This window comes from Ovis canadensis, chromosome 6 (assembly GCF_042477335.2).
Source record: "Ovis canadensis isolate MfBH-ARS-UI-01 breed Bighorn chromosome 6, ARS-UI_OviCan_v2, whole genome shotgun sequence".
NCBI classification, from domain to species: domain Eukaryota; kingdom Metazoa; phylum Chordata; class Mammalia; order Artiodactyla; family Bovidae; genus Ovis; species Ovis canadensis.
Genome location: NC_091250.1, coordinates 105,081,859 through 105,102,334, shown reverse-complemented (window position 1 = coordinate 105,102,334; position 20,476 = coordinate 105,081,859). Strand labels below are relative to the sequence as shown.

General features: G+C 35.7%; 1 protein-coding gene across 1 annotated transcript; it reads right to left on the bottom strand.

The window, feature by feature from the left end:
• Positions 1–492: 492 nt before the first annotated feature.
• ALB (albumin) lies at positions 493–18,628 on the bottom strand. Its single transcript, XM_069594342.1, has 15 exons — positions 18,293–18,628; positions 17,528–17,585; positions 16,529–16,661; positions 15,038–15,246; positions 14,137–14,269; positions 12,605–12,702; positions 11,000–11,129; positions 9,852–10,066; positions 8,613–8,745; positions 6,969–7,066; positions 5,774–5,912; positions 4,945–5,168; positions 3,553–3,685; positions 2,799–2,866; positions 493–665 (listed from the first exon to the last, which is right to left on the bottom strand). Exons 1-14 carry the CDS (start codon positions 18,369–18,371, stop codon positions 2,825–2,827), a joined length of 1,824 nt encoding a protein of 607 aa, XP_069450443.1. The 5' UTR covers positions 18,372–18,628; the 3' UTR covers positions 493–665; positions 2,799–2,824.
• Between the last annotated feature and the right edge of the window lie 1,848 nt (positions 18,629–20,476).

Below are 20,476 nucleotides of genomic sequence, written 5' to 3'. Positions count from 1 at the left end.
GAAAATCCCATGGATGGAGGAGCCTGGTGGGCTGCTATCTATGGGGTCACACAGAGTTGGACACGACTGAGTGACTTCACTGTCACTTTTCACTGTCATGCACTGGAGAAGGAAATGGCAACCCACTCCAGTTTTCTTGCCTGGAGAATCCCAGGGACGGGGAAGCCTGGTGGGCTGCCGTCTATGGAGTCGCACAGAGTCGGACACGACTGAAGTGACTTAGCAGCAGCAGCAGCAGCAGTATATGCCTTACCTATACCACAGTTCCTATTCTTTTATCCAGAATTATCATAATGTTAAAATATTACTTTGAATGCTTACAGTTCACAACTCAGAACAGTATTAATGCTTCTTTTATATAATTAACCCATAAGGAACTAGAAGTCCTCCATTGAAATGGGGAAAGAGAGAACAGTGGGACTTTTACGGCATCTAACGCAATTTTCAGGATGGCAACACATCTTTGAAAAACAACACTCATGGACAGTTATATTAGAGTCTTTTCATTTTTTATTAATTGTAGCACAAACAAAAGAAGCAAAATATTTAAAGAAATTTATGTTCTTTAGAGAGGGTGTAGGTTTAACACCAACACCCGAAAAGAAGAACAGATGAATAAGCTCTGAGTTTTCATTTCTCTTTTTTCGTCTCACTCTCAGGGTAGGCTGAAAAACAAAAGATAAATATAATTACTGTTTATAAAATGGCATGTGCTTTTTCAAATATATTCAAATGAATGCCAGATTGCTAAGACTGTCTTTCTAATTCCATCAATGAAAACAATTCAAGCCTGTCCTTGACTCATGGCAGTTGAATTCTTCTGCCGGGCAAGGGGAAAGGACAGAGCAATAAGGTTCGTAAAGTCCTCTCTTCGTCATGATGTCAATCAGGGTTGAACACTATAACACCAGCTTTTCATCATTAATTCTCAGAGTCATTCACTTAACAACTACTCTTTTTTGTCCACACCATGCAGCACAGCTTGAGTGATCTTAGTTCCCTAACCAGGGATTGAACCTGTGTCCCCTGCCGTGGAAGTGTGGGATCATAACTATTGCATCACCAGGGACCAACTGACACCTACTTCTTACCTAAGTTAATTACAAACAAAAAGTTGTCTTCTCAAAGTTAGACCTCTAGGAAGAAAATCTTGCCATTTCAGACTGAAACAAATCACATTTTGAAATGCCCCCATCTGCAAAAATATGAAGCTGTTTCCTGCCCTGAATGCACAAAATATAGGTATTACCATATAGGCAAAGAGCAAGTAAAAATCTAATAGTGGAATAAACATCACAGTCAGTTTGAAAAATATAAAAATAATTCATGCCAAAGAACAGTTGGGCAACTTGTTTCAAAAATGAAGTTCATTTTATTTTTTAACTTCCCCCACAATACTATACTAAAATGGGTTAAACACATTTATTTATGTTCAAACATCTAAATTTTAAAGTGAGCCTTTTTGTCATAAGAGAAATCCTCTTAAGACTTAGCATCTCGACACATTGGAAACTTAGTAGCGAATTATTTACTTGCAGTAGAAGTTCACACAAGGTAGACCTCATACTCACCAATGAAATGAATTTGTTTTTGAGCTATTTGGTTGAACCATGTGAAATCATTGATATTCAACTGTTTTTGTACATATGAAAATGCACTTTCATACAATTCAGCCTATTACCTACAGGATCCCATTGCTGAGCCAGTACTTAGTACAATGAGTCTGTCTTCCATGTCACATTAGGGCAGAACAAGACAGTAGTTGATTCTCAAGCTCTGGTGAGAATTTTTAATTTTGGCTCCACTTATCACTGACTGGATGGTTTTTGGGTAAATTACTTAACCTATCCCTTGATCTATACTTCCCTTTTCTCATCTGCAAAATAGGAATAACAATGGTTTTTGACTCAGGCAACTGTTTTGATAATTAAAGAAGTATATATATATGTATATATATATATATATATATATATATATATATATAATGAGTTTAGAGTAGTGACTGGCATTAAGCAGCTGATCTTTGCTATTTTAATAACTAGGGGCTTCCCACGTAGTGCTAGTGGTAAAGAACCCGCCTGCCAATACAGAAGACATAAAGAGATGCAGATGCAATCCCTGGGTTGGGAAGATTCCCCTGGAGGAGGAAACGGCAACCCACTCCAGTATTCTTGGCTGGAGAATCCCTTGGGCACAGGAGTCTAGTGGGCCATAGGGTCGCAAAGAGTCGGACACAACTAAAGTGACTTAGCATGCATGCATGCATTATAATTACTTTTTAAAATAATTCTATTATTTATTTTTGGCTGCGCTAGGTCTTTGCTGCTCAGGCTTGACTCTAGCAGGGAGTAGGGGCTGCTCTCTAGTTGCAGTGTGCAGGCTTCTCATTGCAGTGCTTCTCTTGCTGTGGAGCACAGGCTCTGGGGTGCCCAGGCTTCAGTAGTTGTGGCACGTGGGCTCAGTAGTTGTGGCTTCCAGGCTTTGGAGCACAGGCTCAATAGTTGTGGTGCACGGGCTTAGTTTCTGCAGCATATGGGATTTTCCTGGATCAGAGATTGAATCCATGTTTTCTGCATTGGCAGGTAAATTCTTTGCCCCTGAGCCACCAGGGAAGCCCTACATAATTACTTTAAAAAAAAAAAATCTAAAGTATAGTTCCTGGAGGAGGGCATGGCAACCCACTGCAGTATTCTGGCCTGGAGAATCCCCATGGACAGAGAAGCCTTGTGGGCTGCAGTCCATGGGGTGGCAAAGAGTTGGACACGACTGAGTGATGAAGCACAGAAAAGTATAGTTACCTGAGATGCTTGTGGTTGTGTCGTGTTTAGGCTAAGGCTGCTTGAGTTGAAGCAACAAGTTTTGGACCCTAAATACAAAGAAATGACGGATATGGGGGAAATATTAGCACCACTGTTAGGATTTTTAAAAAGTAACATTTATATAGCCAATGGTGATTACAAAGTAATTTTTCATATATCACATCCTTTAATAACAGTTCAGTACTAGACTCTTTCTCAGAGAGTCAGACATGACTGAGCGACTGAACTGAACTGAACTGAACTGAACTATACTCTCTAGAAGGAGGCCCCTTAATATGCCCCCAAAGGAATAAAATACTGTCAAATCCTAGGGGAAAATATTAAATGATTCACACATTTAAACAGAAATTTCCCCTGTAACCTATAAAATCACTATTAATATTCAACCAAATCACAAATTACCATTTTCAAGAAAATGTTAAACTAAATTAAGTTTTGGTTTGATGATGTCTCTACCAAAAGATTTCAGGCTTTAGAAATATTTCTGTCTAAATTTATAAACATACAACTTTGGAAACAGAACAAATATTAAAACACAACTACAATGCAGCAAGAGATTTAAAAAAAAAAGAGTATTTCAGTCATTTGGTAAGACAATTGTATGAAGAATAAGATTTCTGTTCCACACATACATAATTTCTTTCAGGTACTTAAACCACTAACCCCTAGCTTGACCAAATGCAACAGCAAAGGAAATTAGACATATTAAAATGAAGACAAACAACTCCAGTACCTCCAGAACAAAGCAGCCTTCTTTGTCATCAGCTGCGCAGCACTTGTCTACAAAAGCCACAAAATTCTCCATAACGTTTTTCAGTTGTTCATCTGTTGCCTTGGGCTTGTGTTTCAACAGCTCAACAAGTGCACTGCATTTGAATAAAAACAACAAAAAACAGAAAGAAATGCACTCACTAAAGAAAAATGGACATGGTAAGAATGGTAGCAGTGCTGCTTAATATTCCAAGTTTTAGAGCCAGACGGCTCTGGATTTGAGGTCCAGGCTTGCCATTATAAGCTTCAATATTCTCACTTGCATAATGAGAATAAAATCCACCTTCACAGGGTTGGTAGAAGGATCAAATTAAGTAATCAATGTAAACTGCTTAACATTTGTAGTGTCAGTATATCTCAACCAATGGTTCTTCAGTAAATCACTGGAAAGGATGATGTCATTGCATTCATACATTATCTGATTTGGAGAGTTATGGCATATTGAATTGTGTAAATTTAAGAGCTAAAAATAATTCTTAAAAATCTACTTATCCTGGACTTGATTTAAAAAGTTTATAATCTGAGAATCTTTCTCTTGGTATTTTGTAATCCGCCCCATTCAAAGTTAATAACAATCCTGACCCAGGGATTGAACCCAGGTCTCCTGAATTGCAGGCAGAGTTTTTAACTTCTGAACCACCAGGGAAGCACTAATAATATAGAGGCCATAGGAAATAAAACTATCCAACTCAAGGGAGCTGGTGGTTCTCTTTCTTTGACATCTGCAGACAATAGGGCTAGAGAAAGAGTCATATGGGCACAGTAGGTTTTACAATATTGCTTTAAAATCTAGCTCCATGATCAGAAGCCACCAGAGGTAATAACAACTTCATGTTGCTAAATTTCTTGCAATTATAACCCCTTGTGACAGCAATAAGGAATCAAGGGAATCAAGCCTCTGAACTTGAAATGCCAGATGTTTTTAATCCAAGTTCCATTCTCAAAAGTTAGATCTTAAGAGGCTGCCTTATCTGTAGGTCGACACAGAACAAACTGAAAGTAACTATTCATGCTCAGAATTAAATTCTCGTATGATTTCTACTGACTAATTTGCTATCTACAAAAATGCATCAGTTAATTGTTCAGCTTATTCTACTGAGCTAGCCTAAGATATAATTCTGCTGCAGCTTTTATCCACAAGATTATTCTGAATGGTTTATAGACAAGATGATGAGGTTTTTTTTCTTTTGCTAAGAAAACAAAAGGCTATCCATTTTATGCTTGACATTTTTATCTGCTTAACATGGCCAATACTTCTGTACTTCAGGTATATAATCACTATTTCAGAGAAAGCTGCTCGTTTACAGTTCTCACTATCAAGACTACCAACACAAAATAGTGAAATATTCCTCACGTTTGTTTCTTGATTTGTTTCTCAGTATCAGGAAGTGTGCATATATCTGCATGGAAGGTGAAAAATTTCTCATCGAAGGGTTTGGGTACATATGTTTCGTCAAGTGTCAGATCAGAGAAACATGGCCGTCTGTTCACCAATGACTCCGTGCAGCACTTGGTGACTTTTTCACTCACTGGTGTCTTCTCATGCAACACGCACAACCGGTTCAGGATCAAGCTCAGCTAAAAACAGACGGGAACACAGAAGCTCAAAGAAAGCATAATGAAAAGTTTTCCAGGAACTCCCACCTTCCACTGGACCAAAACAAACTCTATCTTTTAACTCACAACATTGAATCCAAGGTTGATTTGAGGCAACAATTTACTTTAGAACTACAGGTAAAAAGAGACTTTGAAAAATCTTCTTGATTAAATATGTCTACATTTTAGGAATAATATATTTGAGAAAATAATTGATTACATAATTTTAGAGGAGTCCTGAGATATATGTTGGAGTAGGGAAGAAATAGTCTTATACTGATACATTAAAGAGAAAAACGCCTCAAAAGTAAAAATTTAGAAAATTCAAGGATAGAACATTAAAAATTCATGAAATTTTTTCAAAACAATTTATCACTTTTGGAATCTTATCTAAATCCTCTGATGGTCAAGATAATATAGGAAGCAAATCCTGGTTGCCACTACCATATAGACAATACACACACACACACACACACACACACACACACACAAGTGAAAGCAAGCACTTTCACTTGTTTCTGAAAGTTTCATCAACATCCAAAGGCAAAAATTCGTCCTTATTGACAGCTCTGTTCTAAAAGACTCACATAGTCTTCGGTACAGGGCATTCTTTCTGATTCAGGCTTTGCACAACACTTAGTGCCCACTTTTCCTAGGCTTCTTGAAATCTCCACCAGAGTTGGAGTTGACACTTGGGGTGCTTTCCTGGTGTAACGAACTATGAGCCTGTAACAACATAACCCATGTGTTTTCAGTCAGACAAGAAACTCTTTTTCTAACACATCAGGTCAAGCAGAGAACACTTAGCCAAAATCCACCAAGATGGTTTCCAGGGAAGACCTATTCCATTCATAAATTGTCTTCATCTTCACATGGGCAGAATAATGTGGGTGAAGACCTTGTCCTGAGCAACTAAGTAACCTAGCTTTGGATCCCACCTGTGCTATATAATCTTAGGAAAGTGGCTTACTTTATTATAATTCAGTGACATTAAAATACTTTTTAATTGCATCTTTCTTTCAATAAAACCTACTGAGAGCTTAATACACATCAGCACTATCCTAAATTTGAAAGATATGGATGAATTTTCTCACCTATAAAACAGAAGGAAATACACCTAACTCAAAAGGGATGGTGCAAAGACTAAATGAAAACAAACAAAGTTGCAATCAGCCTGACATGGTATCTAGCATGTAATAATCATTTACTAAGAATACTAATCACTATTGAAAATCAATGTATAACAATAATCTACTCAAGGGAAGAGACTATGTCTTGTTCAATGTTGTTATTCCAAGCACCTATAGTTTAAAAAGTGGTAACAGGTGTAAGCTGAAAAATAAACATCAACTAAATGATATTTAGTGCCCCTTCCTGTCTTAACTTCCACAAATAAGGATCTATTTAATCAGAACATTAGTCTATCACCTTATTGAGCTACAGACACTGAAGACTTATTTTCTGCTCTGTAAAGCATTGCTTTTATTTTGTTTACTCATAAACTATTTCTTAACTGTCAAACAGCATCCTCAGTTCCTATAACCCAATATTTGATATTTTCCTCCCAGATTTGAGCCCAAATTTTTAAACTGCCCTCAAATATAAGCTCTTCACCCCATCAACTATTTTATCTCATTTTCTCTTATCTTTCTTGATGGACAGTGATCAGAAATAAGACTTTACTTTCAAAATTTAAAGTTCTATGATAGGTGGTCTATGAATATCATCTTAAATATTTACTAAATGAACAAGAAAAATTAGCCAATAAGCAAATATACTTACGCATTTTGGAATCCATACTCTCCATGTTTTTCGAATAGCTCACAGTTTTTTTTGATTAAATTCTGAGGCTCATCCACAAGATGCTTAAGTTTGTCAAACTGAAAAACAAAAGAACTGTGCTTACAACATTCTATATGAGGACCAGACGTAGGTTGCTTTTCACCCTTCTAGGTAGAATGAGATCCTTCGTCTTCTCTGCCCAAAGTCATATAAATAGCTTTTTGATGCCAAACCTATTATATGTCCAAACTGTTTATTTGGTAAGACTGTATAAGTGATTAAGAACATTCAGACTCTGGAATGCAACTCCTTGTGTTTAAGCCAGGTCATTTGACTTATTTTCTAGTTGTGCAACTTTACTTCCCATCTCAAAGCTCTAGAACCCTCACTTCTAAAATGGAGATGAAAATGATACTCACCTCAGAGAATTGCTCTGTAAACCTCCTGAGCTCATGAACTTAAACCAGAGCCTGGGATACAGTAAAAACCTAATAAACGGTGGCTATGGGCTTCCCTGGTGGCTCAGTCAATAAAGAATTTGCCTACAGTGCAGGAGACCTGGGTTTGATCCCTGGGTCAACTCGCTCCAGTATTCTTGCCTGGGAAATCACATGGACAGGGGAACCTGGTAAGCTACAGTCCGTGGGGTTGCAAGAGTCGGACATGACTTAGTGACTAAAGCATCAAACCACCATGTAATTTTAAATATATTATAATTATAATATTATATTATAATTACAAATACTCATCATTATTAAGCCATCTCTGCAGCTGGATCCCGAGCTCTCTAAGATAGCAGATTTTGTCTTGGTCATCAGTTCTTGTGTGGCACTTGGCATATATATAACTAGTTTCTTGATAGAGGAAAAAACGACTTTCCTCTGATTCTTAAGTCTGAAAACCACTCTACGTACTAAGTGTGCTAAATATCTCAAACATGAGGTATTTGCTAAATATTTGCTGTTGCTGCTGTTTACTCGCTCAGTCATGTCTGACCCTTTGTGATCCCGTGGACTGAGGCACACCAGGCTTCCCTGTCCTTCACTATCTCCTAGAGTTTGTTCAGACTTATGTCTACTGAGTCAGTGATGCCATCCAACCATCTCATCTTCTGTCGCCCCCTTCCCCCTCTGCCCTCAGTCTTTCCCAGCATCATGGTCTTTTCCAATATGCTAAAATTTTAGCATCGCTAAATATGCTAAAAATTCTTGAAGCAGATTTCTTCTCCTCATTTAATTTCTTTCAAAACCATTCCTGAACTGTTTCAAAAGAGATTTGAAAATATTCTACATCAATAGATTTTACCATCTTCTCTAAAATACTAATTCTTGATTACTTAATAAAACTTGAAAACAGATTAACCTTCTCTATATCTAAGTTAAATTTCTTTTAATTACCATTTACATTTACCTTATTTTGTTCTCAGGAGTCTAAAAAGGAAAAAAATGCATGGTCAAGATTATGTTAAATTAAGAGAGTGCTTTCTTTGACCTTTCTTTTTATCGAAGGTTATTATTCCTATAATGTTCACAGGCACAGAACTGAAATCATCTTAAGAAGAAATCTATATTGCATGATATAATAATCCTGCATCATTTTTCTTTCCTGTTATTGGAATCATCAATCAAAGAGCTCCATACTCACCACTGTGGCATAGCAGGCATGTGGATCTTCTTTGGCACAGCAGTCCTCCAGTGTGGCTTCATATTCCTTGGCAAGTCTCAATAGCACTGAGACAGCATACTCAGGATGCCTTCTTGAATATTCATACAAAAACCTAATTAAGATGATAATAAAATAGATCTTGTTAGACAAATGAGCAAGAAAAACCACATAATTAACCATAAATGTAAATCATATCCTAAAGGTTTGAATCGGACTAAACCCTGTGCAGTCAAGGACTAAGGGCTTGAAGGTTCAGAGTTAGAGCTATCAAACCCTGACTCCACCGCTTGTTTTATTATATCTCCTTAGGTGACTTATTACAATTACTGAGCCTTGGTTTCCTCCTCTGTGGAATGGGGATGATAATAGTATGTCTCAGAAGGTGAACTGTGAGAAATACATGATGTAATCTATGCAAAACACACGGGCACATATTGTTTAATGAATGGCACTTGTTACTATTAGGTACATCTTGTCTAATTTGGATTACACTTCAAAAATGTTCTGATAGATAACTAGAGACATATTCTTAATTGTTTTCTTCTCTGTATGAATAAATTCTTTATGGGTATGTAATTTTATAAAAAAGTTAGTGCACAGGATACTATGATTGAGCAATAAAAAATTAAAGTTTATCACCACGCTTACTGATTTGATATAATCATTGATTTTGTTATTTAATTGTATGCTGCCTTGCATGCTACTGGACTCCAGTCTTTTCAACCAAATCTGACTCATTTTCATTTTAAAGCACCTGGTAACAGATTCCATACTTTATAGTTCTTTGCTGGCATCAGATAGATAGACAGATAGACAGATAGAGAGGCATAAAGATGTATTACATATATTCACACATATATAAGTTCTAGAAGTACACTTTGAGTGAATGCATCAATGAATAATATATATAATTTACATGTAAACAAAATATTTCTACATGTATTTCCAGAAATATTCCTAAGGAGTCAGGAATGGGAGTAAAAATAAATTTTTATTATTACATTATACTCTAGAGCATCTGCCACAAGCATGTATTATTTTATGACAATTTTTTAAAAGCAATTTTTCCAAAAATGTTTAACGGCCGGAAGAGGAAAGAATAAAGAAACATTGCAGGCAACGTGAAAAATTGTAGCAATTCCAAAGGAAAGCCTAGAATAATTTCCTAAATTCTGAGATCATATAAAAGTATGAAAGGATCATTTTTTATCCACTTACGAGCCCAGGAAGACGTCTTTTGCTTCCTGATAGTTTTTGCAAACCTCCTTATCTTCAGCAAAGTCAGCAGTTAATGGGGGCAGGTTTTCAGGCACGGCATCTTTATCTACCTCAGCAATGCAGTGGGATTTTTCCAACACAGGCTTATCACAGCATTCCTTCAGTTTACTGGAGAGTGCGTCTTGATGATCACATATGTACTTGGCAAGATCTGCCTACAAGCAAGTAGGTGAAAAGTGTTCACTGTAAAGTGACATTCCTGTGCTTCCTCCCCAGACATTTACTATGTCGACAGAACACATTCATTGTGCTCTAAGACCATACTTGTACCAATATGCCTGCTATGAAGATTTTCAACCCGTGCTGCTAAGCCTAGAGGCACAGACAGAACTACTAAAACATGATTGGAAAGAAACTAGTATAAATTGGGGCTCATGTCAGTTATTTATCAACTTTATACCTACTTTTAAAACAACACTTACGTTTTTAAATTAAAACTCATTAGTGTTTTTCTAAATATCCCCCCAAATTAAGTGCAGGCATCTTGAAACCAAATAACCAAATAAAGTGCTAAAGATTTTTGAAACGTTAGTCAAGATCATGGTCACAGACCCCACTTACAGATGTAAAATATCTGCCTTAAAGTTTTCAGAAAGTGTCCTGAGAGGTTAGGATTCTTGTATTTTGTCAGTTTGAGAAAAAAAAAAAAGATATCATTCCAAATATTTGTATTTTTAACATAGGGTGTTAATGAAGAGAGAACATAGAAGGGAAAATTGCATAATTTCCAAAGCTCTCTTCAGGTTCCAGCCTTTCTCCAACTCCCCCCACCTCCTCAAGAAATCTTAGAAATCTACCTTTGTGACTGTCCTACTTCTGCTGTAAGAATTTGATCTCCAAATTTGAATGAAAGGGATTACAAAGTATAAATGAGTTTATTAGATCATTTAGTGAATAGGATATCAGAGAGAAAGAAAGAAAGAGGGAGAGAGGGAGGGAGGGCAGAAGGAAGGGAAACAGGGAACGGACTGAGTAGACCCAGCAGAGAAAACAATCTCAAACCACTCTCAGTGGTTCTGATGCTACACAAGCTGACTCTACCAACTTAAGCCAGTATGTTGCCGTAAAGCATACTGAGGTTTCCTTACCCTGTCGTCTGCGCATTCAAGCAGGTCACCATGGCAACACTCCTTGTGGACCTTAGTGAGATCTGTCACTATCTTGGTAACATCTGTAAAGTCAGCCTTGGGAAATTTCTGGCTCAGGCGAGCTACTGACCTAAAAGGAAAATTCTCCCATCAAAATATTATTAACAGACAATGTTTTATGTGAAAGCATTACGAAAATACTACACGTAACTACAAAATTTAGGCTCACATAATGTACAGAAATAATTTGTAAGATACATTAGCTCTTATTTTAATGCTAATTCTGAACCAAATGGTAGAGCAAAATGTTTCCTTAGGGCAGCACATATGGAGATTAAAAGTCCAGCAATTCGTAGAAACAGAAATTAAAGAGGGATTCTAAAAAAGGTAACATGCTGAGAGGCCCCAGGTTTAGAGCCCAGGAATGACTTCCAGATCTGGCTTTATAGCTTAATAATCATGTGACCCTAGGCCAGTTAGTTAGCCTCTATGAGCTTCAGGCCCCACTGAGTCACGACAACACGCTAAGTCAAAGCATTGTTGTGAGGATTAAATGAGATAATCTATATGAAAGCATTTTATGAACTGGGAAATGCCATACAAATTCCAGTTACCCCTTTTTAAAATTATTAACCAAAGTACATTCTTCCTGACTTCTAAAAGCCTCTGAGAAAACAAATTTTGTTAACTTATACAAAAATTAGAGAGTTTTGATTCAGCATACTTTTACCAAGAAATTGATTCAGCATTATCTCTATGCTCACTGATAAGATGTAAAACCTAACATCCACAAGCTTTCTCAAATCATTTCACCGTCATTGAAATCAGATAAAAGATACTTCCCCAAAACTAATCATACCCTGTTTAACTATGTATCATTTCATGTTAGGGTTGTTTTGTTTAGTGATTTTGTTGATGGTAGGGATGACAGGCAAGATAGTTCAAGCGACAGTTTCTTGACAACTTCCAAAATGTCTGTTTTCAATTGATTTTCTGCCCAATGTTGATTTATTATCGACTACAAAGTAAGGGATTGGTGGTGAGGATGGCAGGGGGTTGCAAAATGGATTCCTTGGTCCAAATACTGAAGGATGCTTCTAGAGCTAGCTGATAATATCAAAACCGAAGCCCAGGCAAAAACAAGAGATTAAGAGCAGAACTGGTGCTACCAGAAAATAAGAAGAAACTTTGATAACTGAAATTAGTTATCAGAACATAAAAAGACAAGCAGACACCTTCAGATGATTGGTTGGAGGGATGGAGGAGAGAAAAAATTAGATAAAAGACCCTGACTATAGCTCTATAAATACAGTGGATTTTTATACTAAGATCACAATCATTAAAAATACATGGGAGTTTAAACACCTGTCCTGGAAGAACAAAAAAGCTGTCTTCTAAATTCTCTGACTACTTAGGGAAAAAAAGGTTAAAAATAATGACAAATTGTCTTTGATGCTCTGGTTTTCATGTCTATCAAATTTCTACCTTTTAGACAACCAAAAAGATGTATGTGAAAGCACTGTGTAAAATGACATATGATGTACAATTTTGTCAACTGAACCATCATTGACATCATGAAAAAGATGCAAACTAAATTTAACATACCATGCTTTTAAAGCTCTTTCTCCGAATTTTTGAATACTGGCACACCTGAGTCTCTGTCTGGCAGATGAAGCCAGTACTTTTTCTCTCATAGCGTCAATCTGCAAAAAGAAATAATTTGAGGAACATTAGAAAAGAAAATTTATGTACAGACCACTCCTTCTTGAGCTCAGATGAGACTGCTGCTGGTGCTCCTGCTAAGTCGCCTCAGTCGTGTCCAGCTCTGTGTGACCCCATAGACGGCAGCCCACCAGGCTCCCCCGTCCGTGGGATTCTCCAGGCAAGAACAATGGAGAGGGTTGCCATTTCCTCCTTCAATGCATGAAAGTGAAAAGTGCAAGTGAAGTCGCTCAGTCATGTCCCACTCAGCGACCCCATGGACTGCAGCCCACCAGGCTCCTCTGTCCATGGGATTTTCCAGGCAAGAGTACTGGAGTGGGGTGCCATTGCCTTATCCGGAAATAGGGTTTACATAAGTCAAAATTATCTCTGACAGTAGCAAGATTTAACCTTTTGAGCAAACCCCAATAGACCAGCATTACAACTGAAATGATTGACCTAATGTGTAGTTGCTAAGTCATGTCTGACTCTTTGCGACCCCATGGACTGTAGCCTGCCAGGTTCTCCTGTCCATGGGATTCTCCAGGCAAGAATACTGGAATAGGTTGTTATTTCCTCCTCCAGGATTAATCTAATACATAATGATAAATATGAGACTATGCCAAATTAAACCTTAAAGAGAAAATTTAAACCTCAATTCCCAAGTATTTATTATTGGCAAATAATTATTTTGTTCTATAGAAAGAAGAAAAGTCAGTCTGGTCATAGCGGAACCTCCAGGTGGGTAAGAACCAGCGTGGAGGTATTGCCAGGGAAAAGGGAATGAAAAGGAAAAGTAGGACAGTGTACACTGATATCCAAAGGAATAGAACTTTGCTGACTTCTTAATTTTGCACGTAATGCATTTTACTCCTTCCTCCACAACTCCCATAACATCAATAAACTCCCTAGAAAAGAGAATGCAGTGTAAACGTTTACGGAATAAATCAATAAACGTAGGCTTCTAGATGCAGTTAAATTCTCCTCCACTTTGAATTCTCCCCTCCCCAGTAAAAAAAAAAAAAAAAAAAAAAAAAAACTCATGAAAAGAGAAACAAAAATGGTGTCCTCTTACTGTGCAATTTGAAAAATGAGTTTCTGCATTTCACTATAGCAACTAGCACTATAGAGAGAGACAGGATATTCAGACACATACACAACAGTTTCCTCTACCAGATCCACTTTGCAATTCTTATTAGAAGAAGGAAAGTGCAAGGCATAGCTCTTCAAAAAAGGTGAAAAGACATAGCCCTTAGTGAAAAAGACATAGCCTTTCAAAAAAGATGAAAAATTCCTTGACTGGGGGAAAGAGGGAGGAGTTTAAACCATGTAAAGAAGTTTCTGCTGGAGGCTTCAGTTTCCTAAATTTAGCCACAAGATGTCCCGAAACTGAGGTTCGATTATGAATTGGTTCTTCTATTCTTTCTGAAGAATACCTTTGGTAGTAGGCAGGCACCTTTATCTTCAGCTTGGCAGCATTCTTGAAAAACTCCATTATATTTATTAGCATAGTAAAGGAGTTCTGGTGCATAAAAGTAGGGATGTCTTCTGGCAACTTCGTATAGGTATCTAAATTTTTAAACAAAAAAACAGTCACTTTTCTATAGCAGGAACAAATGCATGGCAAGAACATTTGTAATCTACCTTCTCCCCAGAGCCTTCAAAATTCAGACTTCTAAGTAACCAATTAAGCTCAATTTACAAATGATGAACTTGCCTTTGTCATTCTTTAAGTCAGTGAAAAGGTTAAACTCATACATTATATATACATATAAATATACACACATGCATAAAATAGTTTAATTTCAGTGATATGTTATTGACTAATTTGAAATAAATTCCGAGAGTGCTAAATATATACGTATATCTTAGTGAGTGAGTGAGTCAAGTCGCTCAGTCGTGTCCGACTCTTTGCGACCCCGTGGACTGTAGAAAACCCCCCAGGCTCCTCCGCCCATGGGATTCTCTAGGCAAGAATACTGGAGTGGGTTGCCATTTCCTTCTCCAGGGGATCTTCCCGACCCAGGGATCGAACCCAGGTCTCCTGCATTGCAGGCAGACACTTTAACCTCTAATATATGTCAACTTCAATTATTTTCATATAGATCATACCCTGTTCTGCAAAAGATCTTTGATCAATCTTTTCATCATGTAGAATGTTACATAAATTACTTATTTACTACGTAAATAACATAATACTCTATTTCTTTGAAAATTGTCATTAGAACAAAAACTTCAAGTCTTAATGTTGATAATTTTCATAATAGTAATTGTTATAGTGAATCTTGACTTATTTCATAATTTTTAATTTTGAAGCTTAAAAATCTGATTACTTACTTTCCCCAAAACTTCTTTTCATCTGCCTTAAACTCGGCACACAAAGTATCGGGCTCTGGTTTCAGTTTAGGGAGGTCTGGGCTATCATCTTTGTGATTCAGGAAGCATTCATTTCTTTCAGGCTCTTGTTTCTCACAGCAGTCGGCCATGTCACCATAGGTTTCGCGAAGGGTTGCAACTTTACACAATTCATCTCCAAAGAGAGTGTGCTGCATGGAAGAGAGCAGGCTTCAAATTGCTGAGCAGCATTTTATTTTCCTTATACCCAAAGAATGGTACAAGAAATTAATATCTTGGTAAACCTTGGTTAGTATGTCATATAAAAATCCACTTTTTTCTCAAATTTAGAGAGTTTCCCTTGATTTGACCATCTATGGGTGATTACCATAAGACTTAAGTGTCATGCTATTGCTTATAGTGGATAAAATAAAAGGGCAAAAAGAATGCCTTTAAGGAATGCCTTCAAAGAATGTCTTTAAGGAATGTTCATTTAAGGAATGAACAGAACTCCTGTTTCCACCTGAGGTTAAAAGCCAGGAGAGAAATCATTAAAGTAAAAACTCAAGGGAAATTATCCTCTTAGTAGCAATGAATTCACATTAGGGAGGACAGAGTTCAGATAGTTTCTCATTTGATCTGCTCCTTTTCAAGAGATCCAAATTTTTAGTAGAAACCATTCAAAACTGAGGAGTAACACAATCTACTATATATTAATTGTTACTGCATTAGAATATAATTTTTTTGTTCTAGAAATATTTGCCTCAATGCACAGTCCATTAAATGAAGCCTTTCTGTATCAATTAATTTTGATTATGAAAGTAATTATAACTTCAGGGGAAATAGGCTCAAGACAAAATTTATTAATTTATTTTAAAATATATTTTTAAAAATTCATATTTAGAGTAATATTATTGTGGGTAGTTAAAGAACTGATTCTGCCTTGAGGCAGAAGTACCTATAGAGAAAAACAAGAGGAAGCCTTCTGTGATAAAAGAAAAATTGCCTTGTCCCAAGAAATGTATATATAAAGTGGTAAGAGAAATATAGACCTGTCTTTGTATTAAAGATCTATCTGAAAATATCACAAGTTAAAAGTGCTGATTTTTTATTGTATGTAAAAATATGAATATCCCTAAAACAAGGAATACGTAGCCATACTGCTGTTTTTACCTAGATAACAAGGTAAAAACTATCCTATCATTATTAGTGTCTATGAAAAGAAATTTAACTTTAAATTTAAAAAAAAGACACTTCTAAAAATAAAAAATTTCCAAAAACACTATGACCTTTGTGTGTGGTTTCAGTAAAGCAATGTTTTTTAAAACTGTGAGTACACTAGAACACCTCTATCATCAAAGAAATGCTATACCCACTTTTGAGTGTTGCTTACAAATATAGCCTTTGATAATAATTGAGAAAACGAAAAGGAGATATTTTTAATCATTCAAGATTATGTTACAGAAATATTACTCAAAATCAGAATATACTTACAAGTGACTTATCACAACCGGCATGTGACTCATCAGCAACACATGTTTTTGCAAACTCAGTTAGCTCCTTCACTAATTTTACATGTTCGTCAAAGGGACACTGCTGGAGATACTGAGAAAAGGCAATCAGCACCCTGAAATAAAGAACACAGAAAAATGTAGTATAATAAAATTTTAATATGCTCTAGGTTGCTATGTTAGAAAACAAATAGTGTCTGTATAGGTTCTATATTTTACACACCTTTCTCACGATTATTCAGAGATCCTATTGACGTCAGCTGTGTTCTGAGGCCTAACCACATGTATGTGGCTTTCTAAGCAAACAGGATGTATATTTCCACCATGTTTAAATATATGTGTGTGCAGTCAATATATGCATACTATCGCATCATCTATGTGAGCAAGCAAGCAAAATGTATTCTAAATAGACCTATTGTTAACCAGGGCTTTACACAGGTCCTTCAACTATTTAAAACAAAAATCATACATACATACACAAATATCTTATTTAATCAAGCAATAGGATGAGACAGACTTTTTGAAAAACAAGCTATTTCCTCACCTTTTACTAGATTAAAAAATATTCAAATTGTCTCAAAAAACCTAAGAAATATTTGCTGGGTAAAGAATTTAGTAAACAAGTTGCAAAAGAAGTCATATATTAAAATGTTTTCTACCATGTAGCTTATATAAGAGTTCCAGATCTACACTGTCCCAACAGTTTTCATTAGCCACAAATGTCAATATATATTCTAAAAAGTTAAATACTGTTTAAATTTTTGATCCTCAGTTGCAATTGCCATATTTAAAGTCCTCAATAGCCACAGTGGCCAATGGCAACTATATTGGTCAACACTGATACAGAATATTGCCATTGATGCAGAAAATCCTATTGGAGAGTACTGTTCTACAATCTCTGATGACAGGACTACAAGGACTTCAAAATTACAACCAACACTACTAGAAACATTAAATTTGATTCTTCAATATTTCAACTTACAGGCCTTGAAAATTTTCTTCTCCCAAATCATTAAACCGATGAGCAATCTCACTCTTGTCTGGAGGGGAAAATGGGGGGAAAAAAAAGATTTGCTTTAAATTCTGAAGAAACAACTGGTTACGATATTATTTTTTATGTTTCTCTCCATTTGACTTGGGTTTTCATTTGCTCCAAGATATTGAGCTCTGATTCCCTATAGAAAATCTTAAGATGATGATGAAATGTTTCTTCTGCATTTAAGCAGAAGTTATTTAATCACAATGATACTACTTGAAAAATCATTGAAGTCACTACATATTTATAGCTTTATAGTCAAACTTGGGTAATATCTGATGCTCTTGCAGTGTCTATTAACTGAGAGGATAGTCTGAAATGGAAAATATAAATACAAGTTCTATTTATAAAATTAAAATCACAAATTTTGTATTTTTTATATAAATTAAAGTACAGTGAACAGGCCTTTGGAAACTTAGATTTTTAAATTCTACCTTCAACTATATTTTGTGAAGTTTAAGTCACTCTGCAGAAACTCCTTCATGTGCAATAGGAAATTACAGTTACTAAACAATTCTCACTATTTTTTTTCACCTAGAATGTTAGAAATATACCAATAAGGTATCTTCCTAAGGGTTCACAAATACAAAATATAGTAACAGTCTAAAAATAAATGCTAAAAGAAAACTTTCTTCATTAATGATTCAAGGTTTACTGAAACATTCTTGTCTAGGAAAGAAAAGTTGAACAATTGAAAACTAGAATTCTTACGTGTATCTCGACGAAACACACCCCTGGAATAAGCAGAGCTGAAGAGAAGGAGAAGGGAAATAAAAGTCACCCACTTCATTGTGCCAAAGGTTCGTGGGGTTGATAGAAAAGATAGTATGAATAGAGGGAAATCAGCGCTAATATACTTCTTTAGCCAATAATTGTAGATTATTAACTAGACTCATCTCTGTATTTCATTGGTTCATAAGTGATTACAAAATTCATAGCATTCTTGCCAAAAAATTGTTTGACTGAATCCCTTGCGTATGTTTGCCATCTGGAACTGGTTTTTCCACAAGACCTTGCCAATTCAATAGTTGTGTAAAACACCTTATCAAATTTTACATAAGAGTTTAAACGATTTGTACCATTACTGTGTTCTCTATCTGCGATTTACTATTTGAACATTTTAGTTTCCAATATTTTCAAAACTTTGACCAAACTAATAACTTAGCTTGGAAATAAGATATATTAAAAGAGTTAATCTCTGAGCCACCTATGGCTGGTTCATGTTGATGTTTAACAGAAAACAACAAAATTCTGTAAAGCAATATTTATGCCTCAATTAAAAAATAAATTTTAAAAAGTTAAGCTCTTAATTGTATTATTACTAATTCAAAGTATGCTTTAACTGATAAATAATGAAAGACGTACACATACACACACTTGAGTGATTCAATGTCTTTTCATTTTTCTGAAACTGTTCTGTCTGAAAAAGCTGCTGTTTTGGTTGCAAATTAAGGAAAAGTCATAACAACAATAACAACTAAAATGGATACACATTTTCATCTCAGCTCTAGCCCACATGTGATTCAGTCCCTGGAGCAAAGTATTTAGAGGAAATGTGGGTCTTGCCCACGAAGTTTTCTATTAAACAGGCATGGGGAAGAAAATGGACACAATGGCTGGAGCCATCACAATATACACAAGACAAGCTGAGCCTGATTACAGCTTCAGTGGTTATAAGAATCCTAGATCTCCTTCACCAGGCATCGTATCCTTTCCATCCTTATTTCACACTTTTTTCCTCCCTCTCTCTTAATAAAAAGTCACATGCTTTTCTTTAATGTTATTTTAAATTTCAGAATAAATTAAATTTGGGGTCTAAAAACAAAGCAAAGCAAAGATAATTTTTCAAAAATGTTTTTGCAAAGTTCCTTGCTTATTCTTCCCACCCAAGATTTGATCTCTACCTCTGAAAAATTATTTTCTCTGCCCTTTTGCTCTAAAGATGAAGAACTATGGATTTCAATCAGTAGGAAAATTTACTTTCTCTGATACTACTTTCTCTAGCTCCAGTTATTATCAATCCAGATATTTCACTTAATTAAGTAACTGAGTCAATCAAAACTGTCAGTCATGTTGCCCTATTGCACATACAAGCACAGAGACTAGTAAGTACTTAAGAGAAGCGTTAGTTTTCCTATTCAGTCATATGATACAAGAAATACACTTTCTATGATCTTATTTTAGTTTCAGGATACTGATTAAGTAATCAAGCACAGAAGAAGAGATAATAGAAAAACAAGTGATAGATATTTAGATACATGACAGAGATGTATAATATACATATAGATGATAGCTGGCTAGCTAGAGCTGATAAAAGTTTGTTTTAATGGCTTAAGGGAGTTCTGAAGAATGGAGCCAAACATGCCTTTCTGGCCATAGCTGAACAGAAATAAATTAATATCTGCCTGTGGAATTATTTCCACTGGAGAAAAACATTTCTTTAAAGTCTGAAAATGTATATTGTAAAAGGAAAAAGGAAACTATGATAATTTTCTAAATAAAATTATAATGCCTTTTGGGGTAAATTATGGCATCTTTTATTTGAAGTCAGTATTAAACCCTGGCCTTTTCCTTAAAATGCATCTTCTGGGAAGACTTGATCCAATACACAGTCCTTATCATTGGACATAATTGTGTTACTAATTCCCCAAATCAGGCCCTTGTCATTCACACATATACTTTGTGCATATTTTTTGTTTAAAAAATGAAAAGAATATTAGTTTCTCTATCTACTTTGCACTGTAATACTATATTGAAATATAATGGTAATATAAAAAACAAAAAAATTAAATTCATTACGATTCTGGAAACTTAAAATTAATATTCTTATATTTAATGAAAATCTCATAGTTTTCAAATAAAAACTGAAAACACCCAGATCTTTCCTTATAGTAT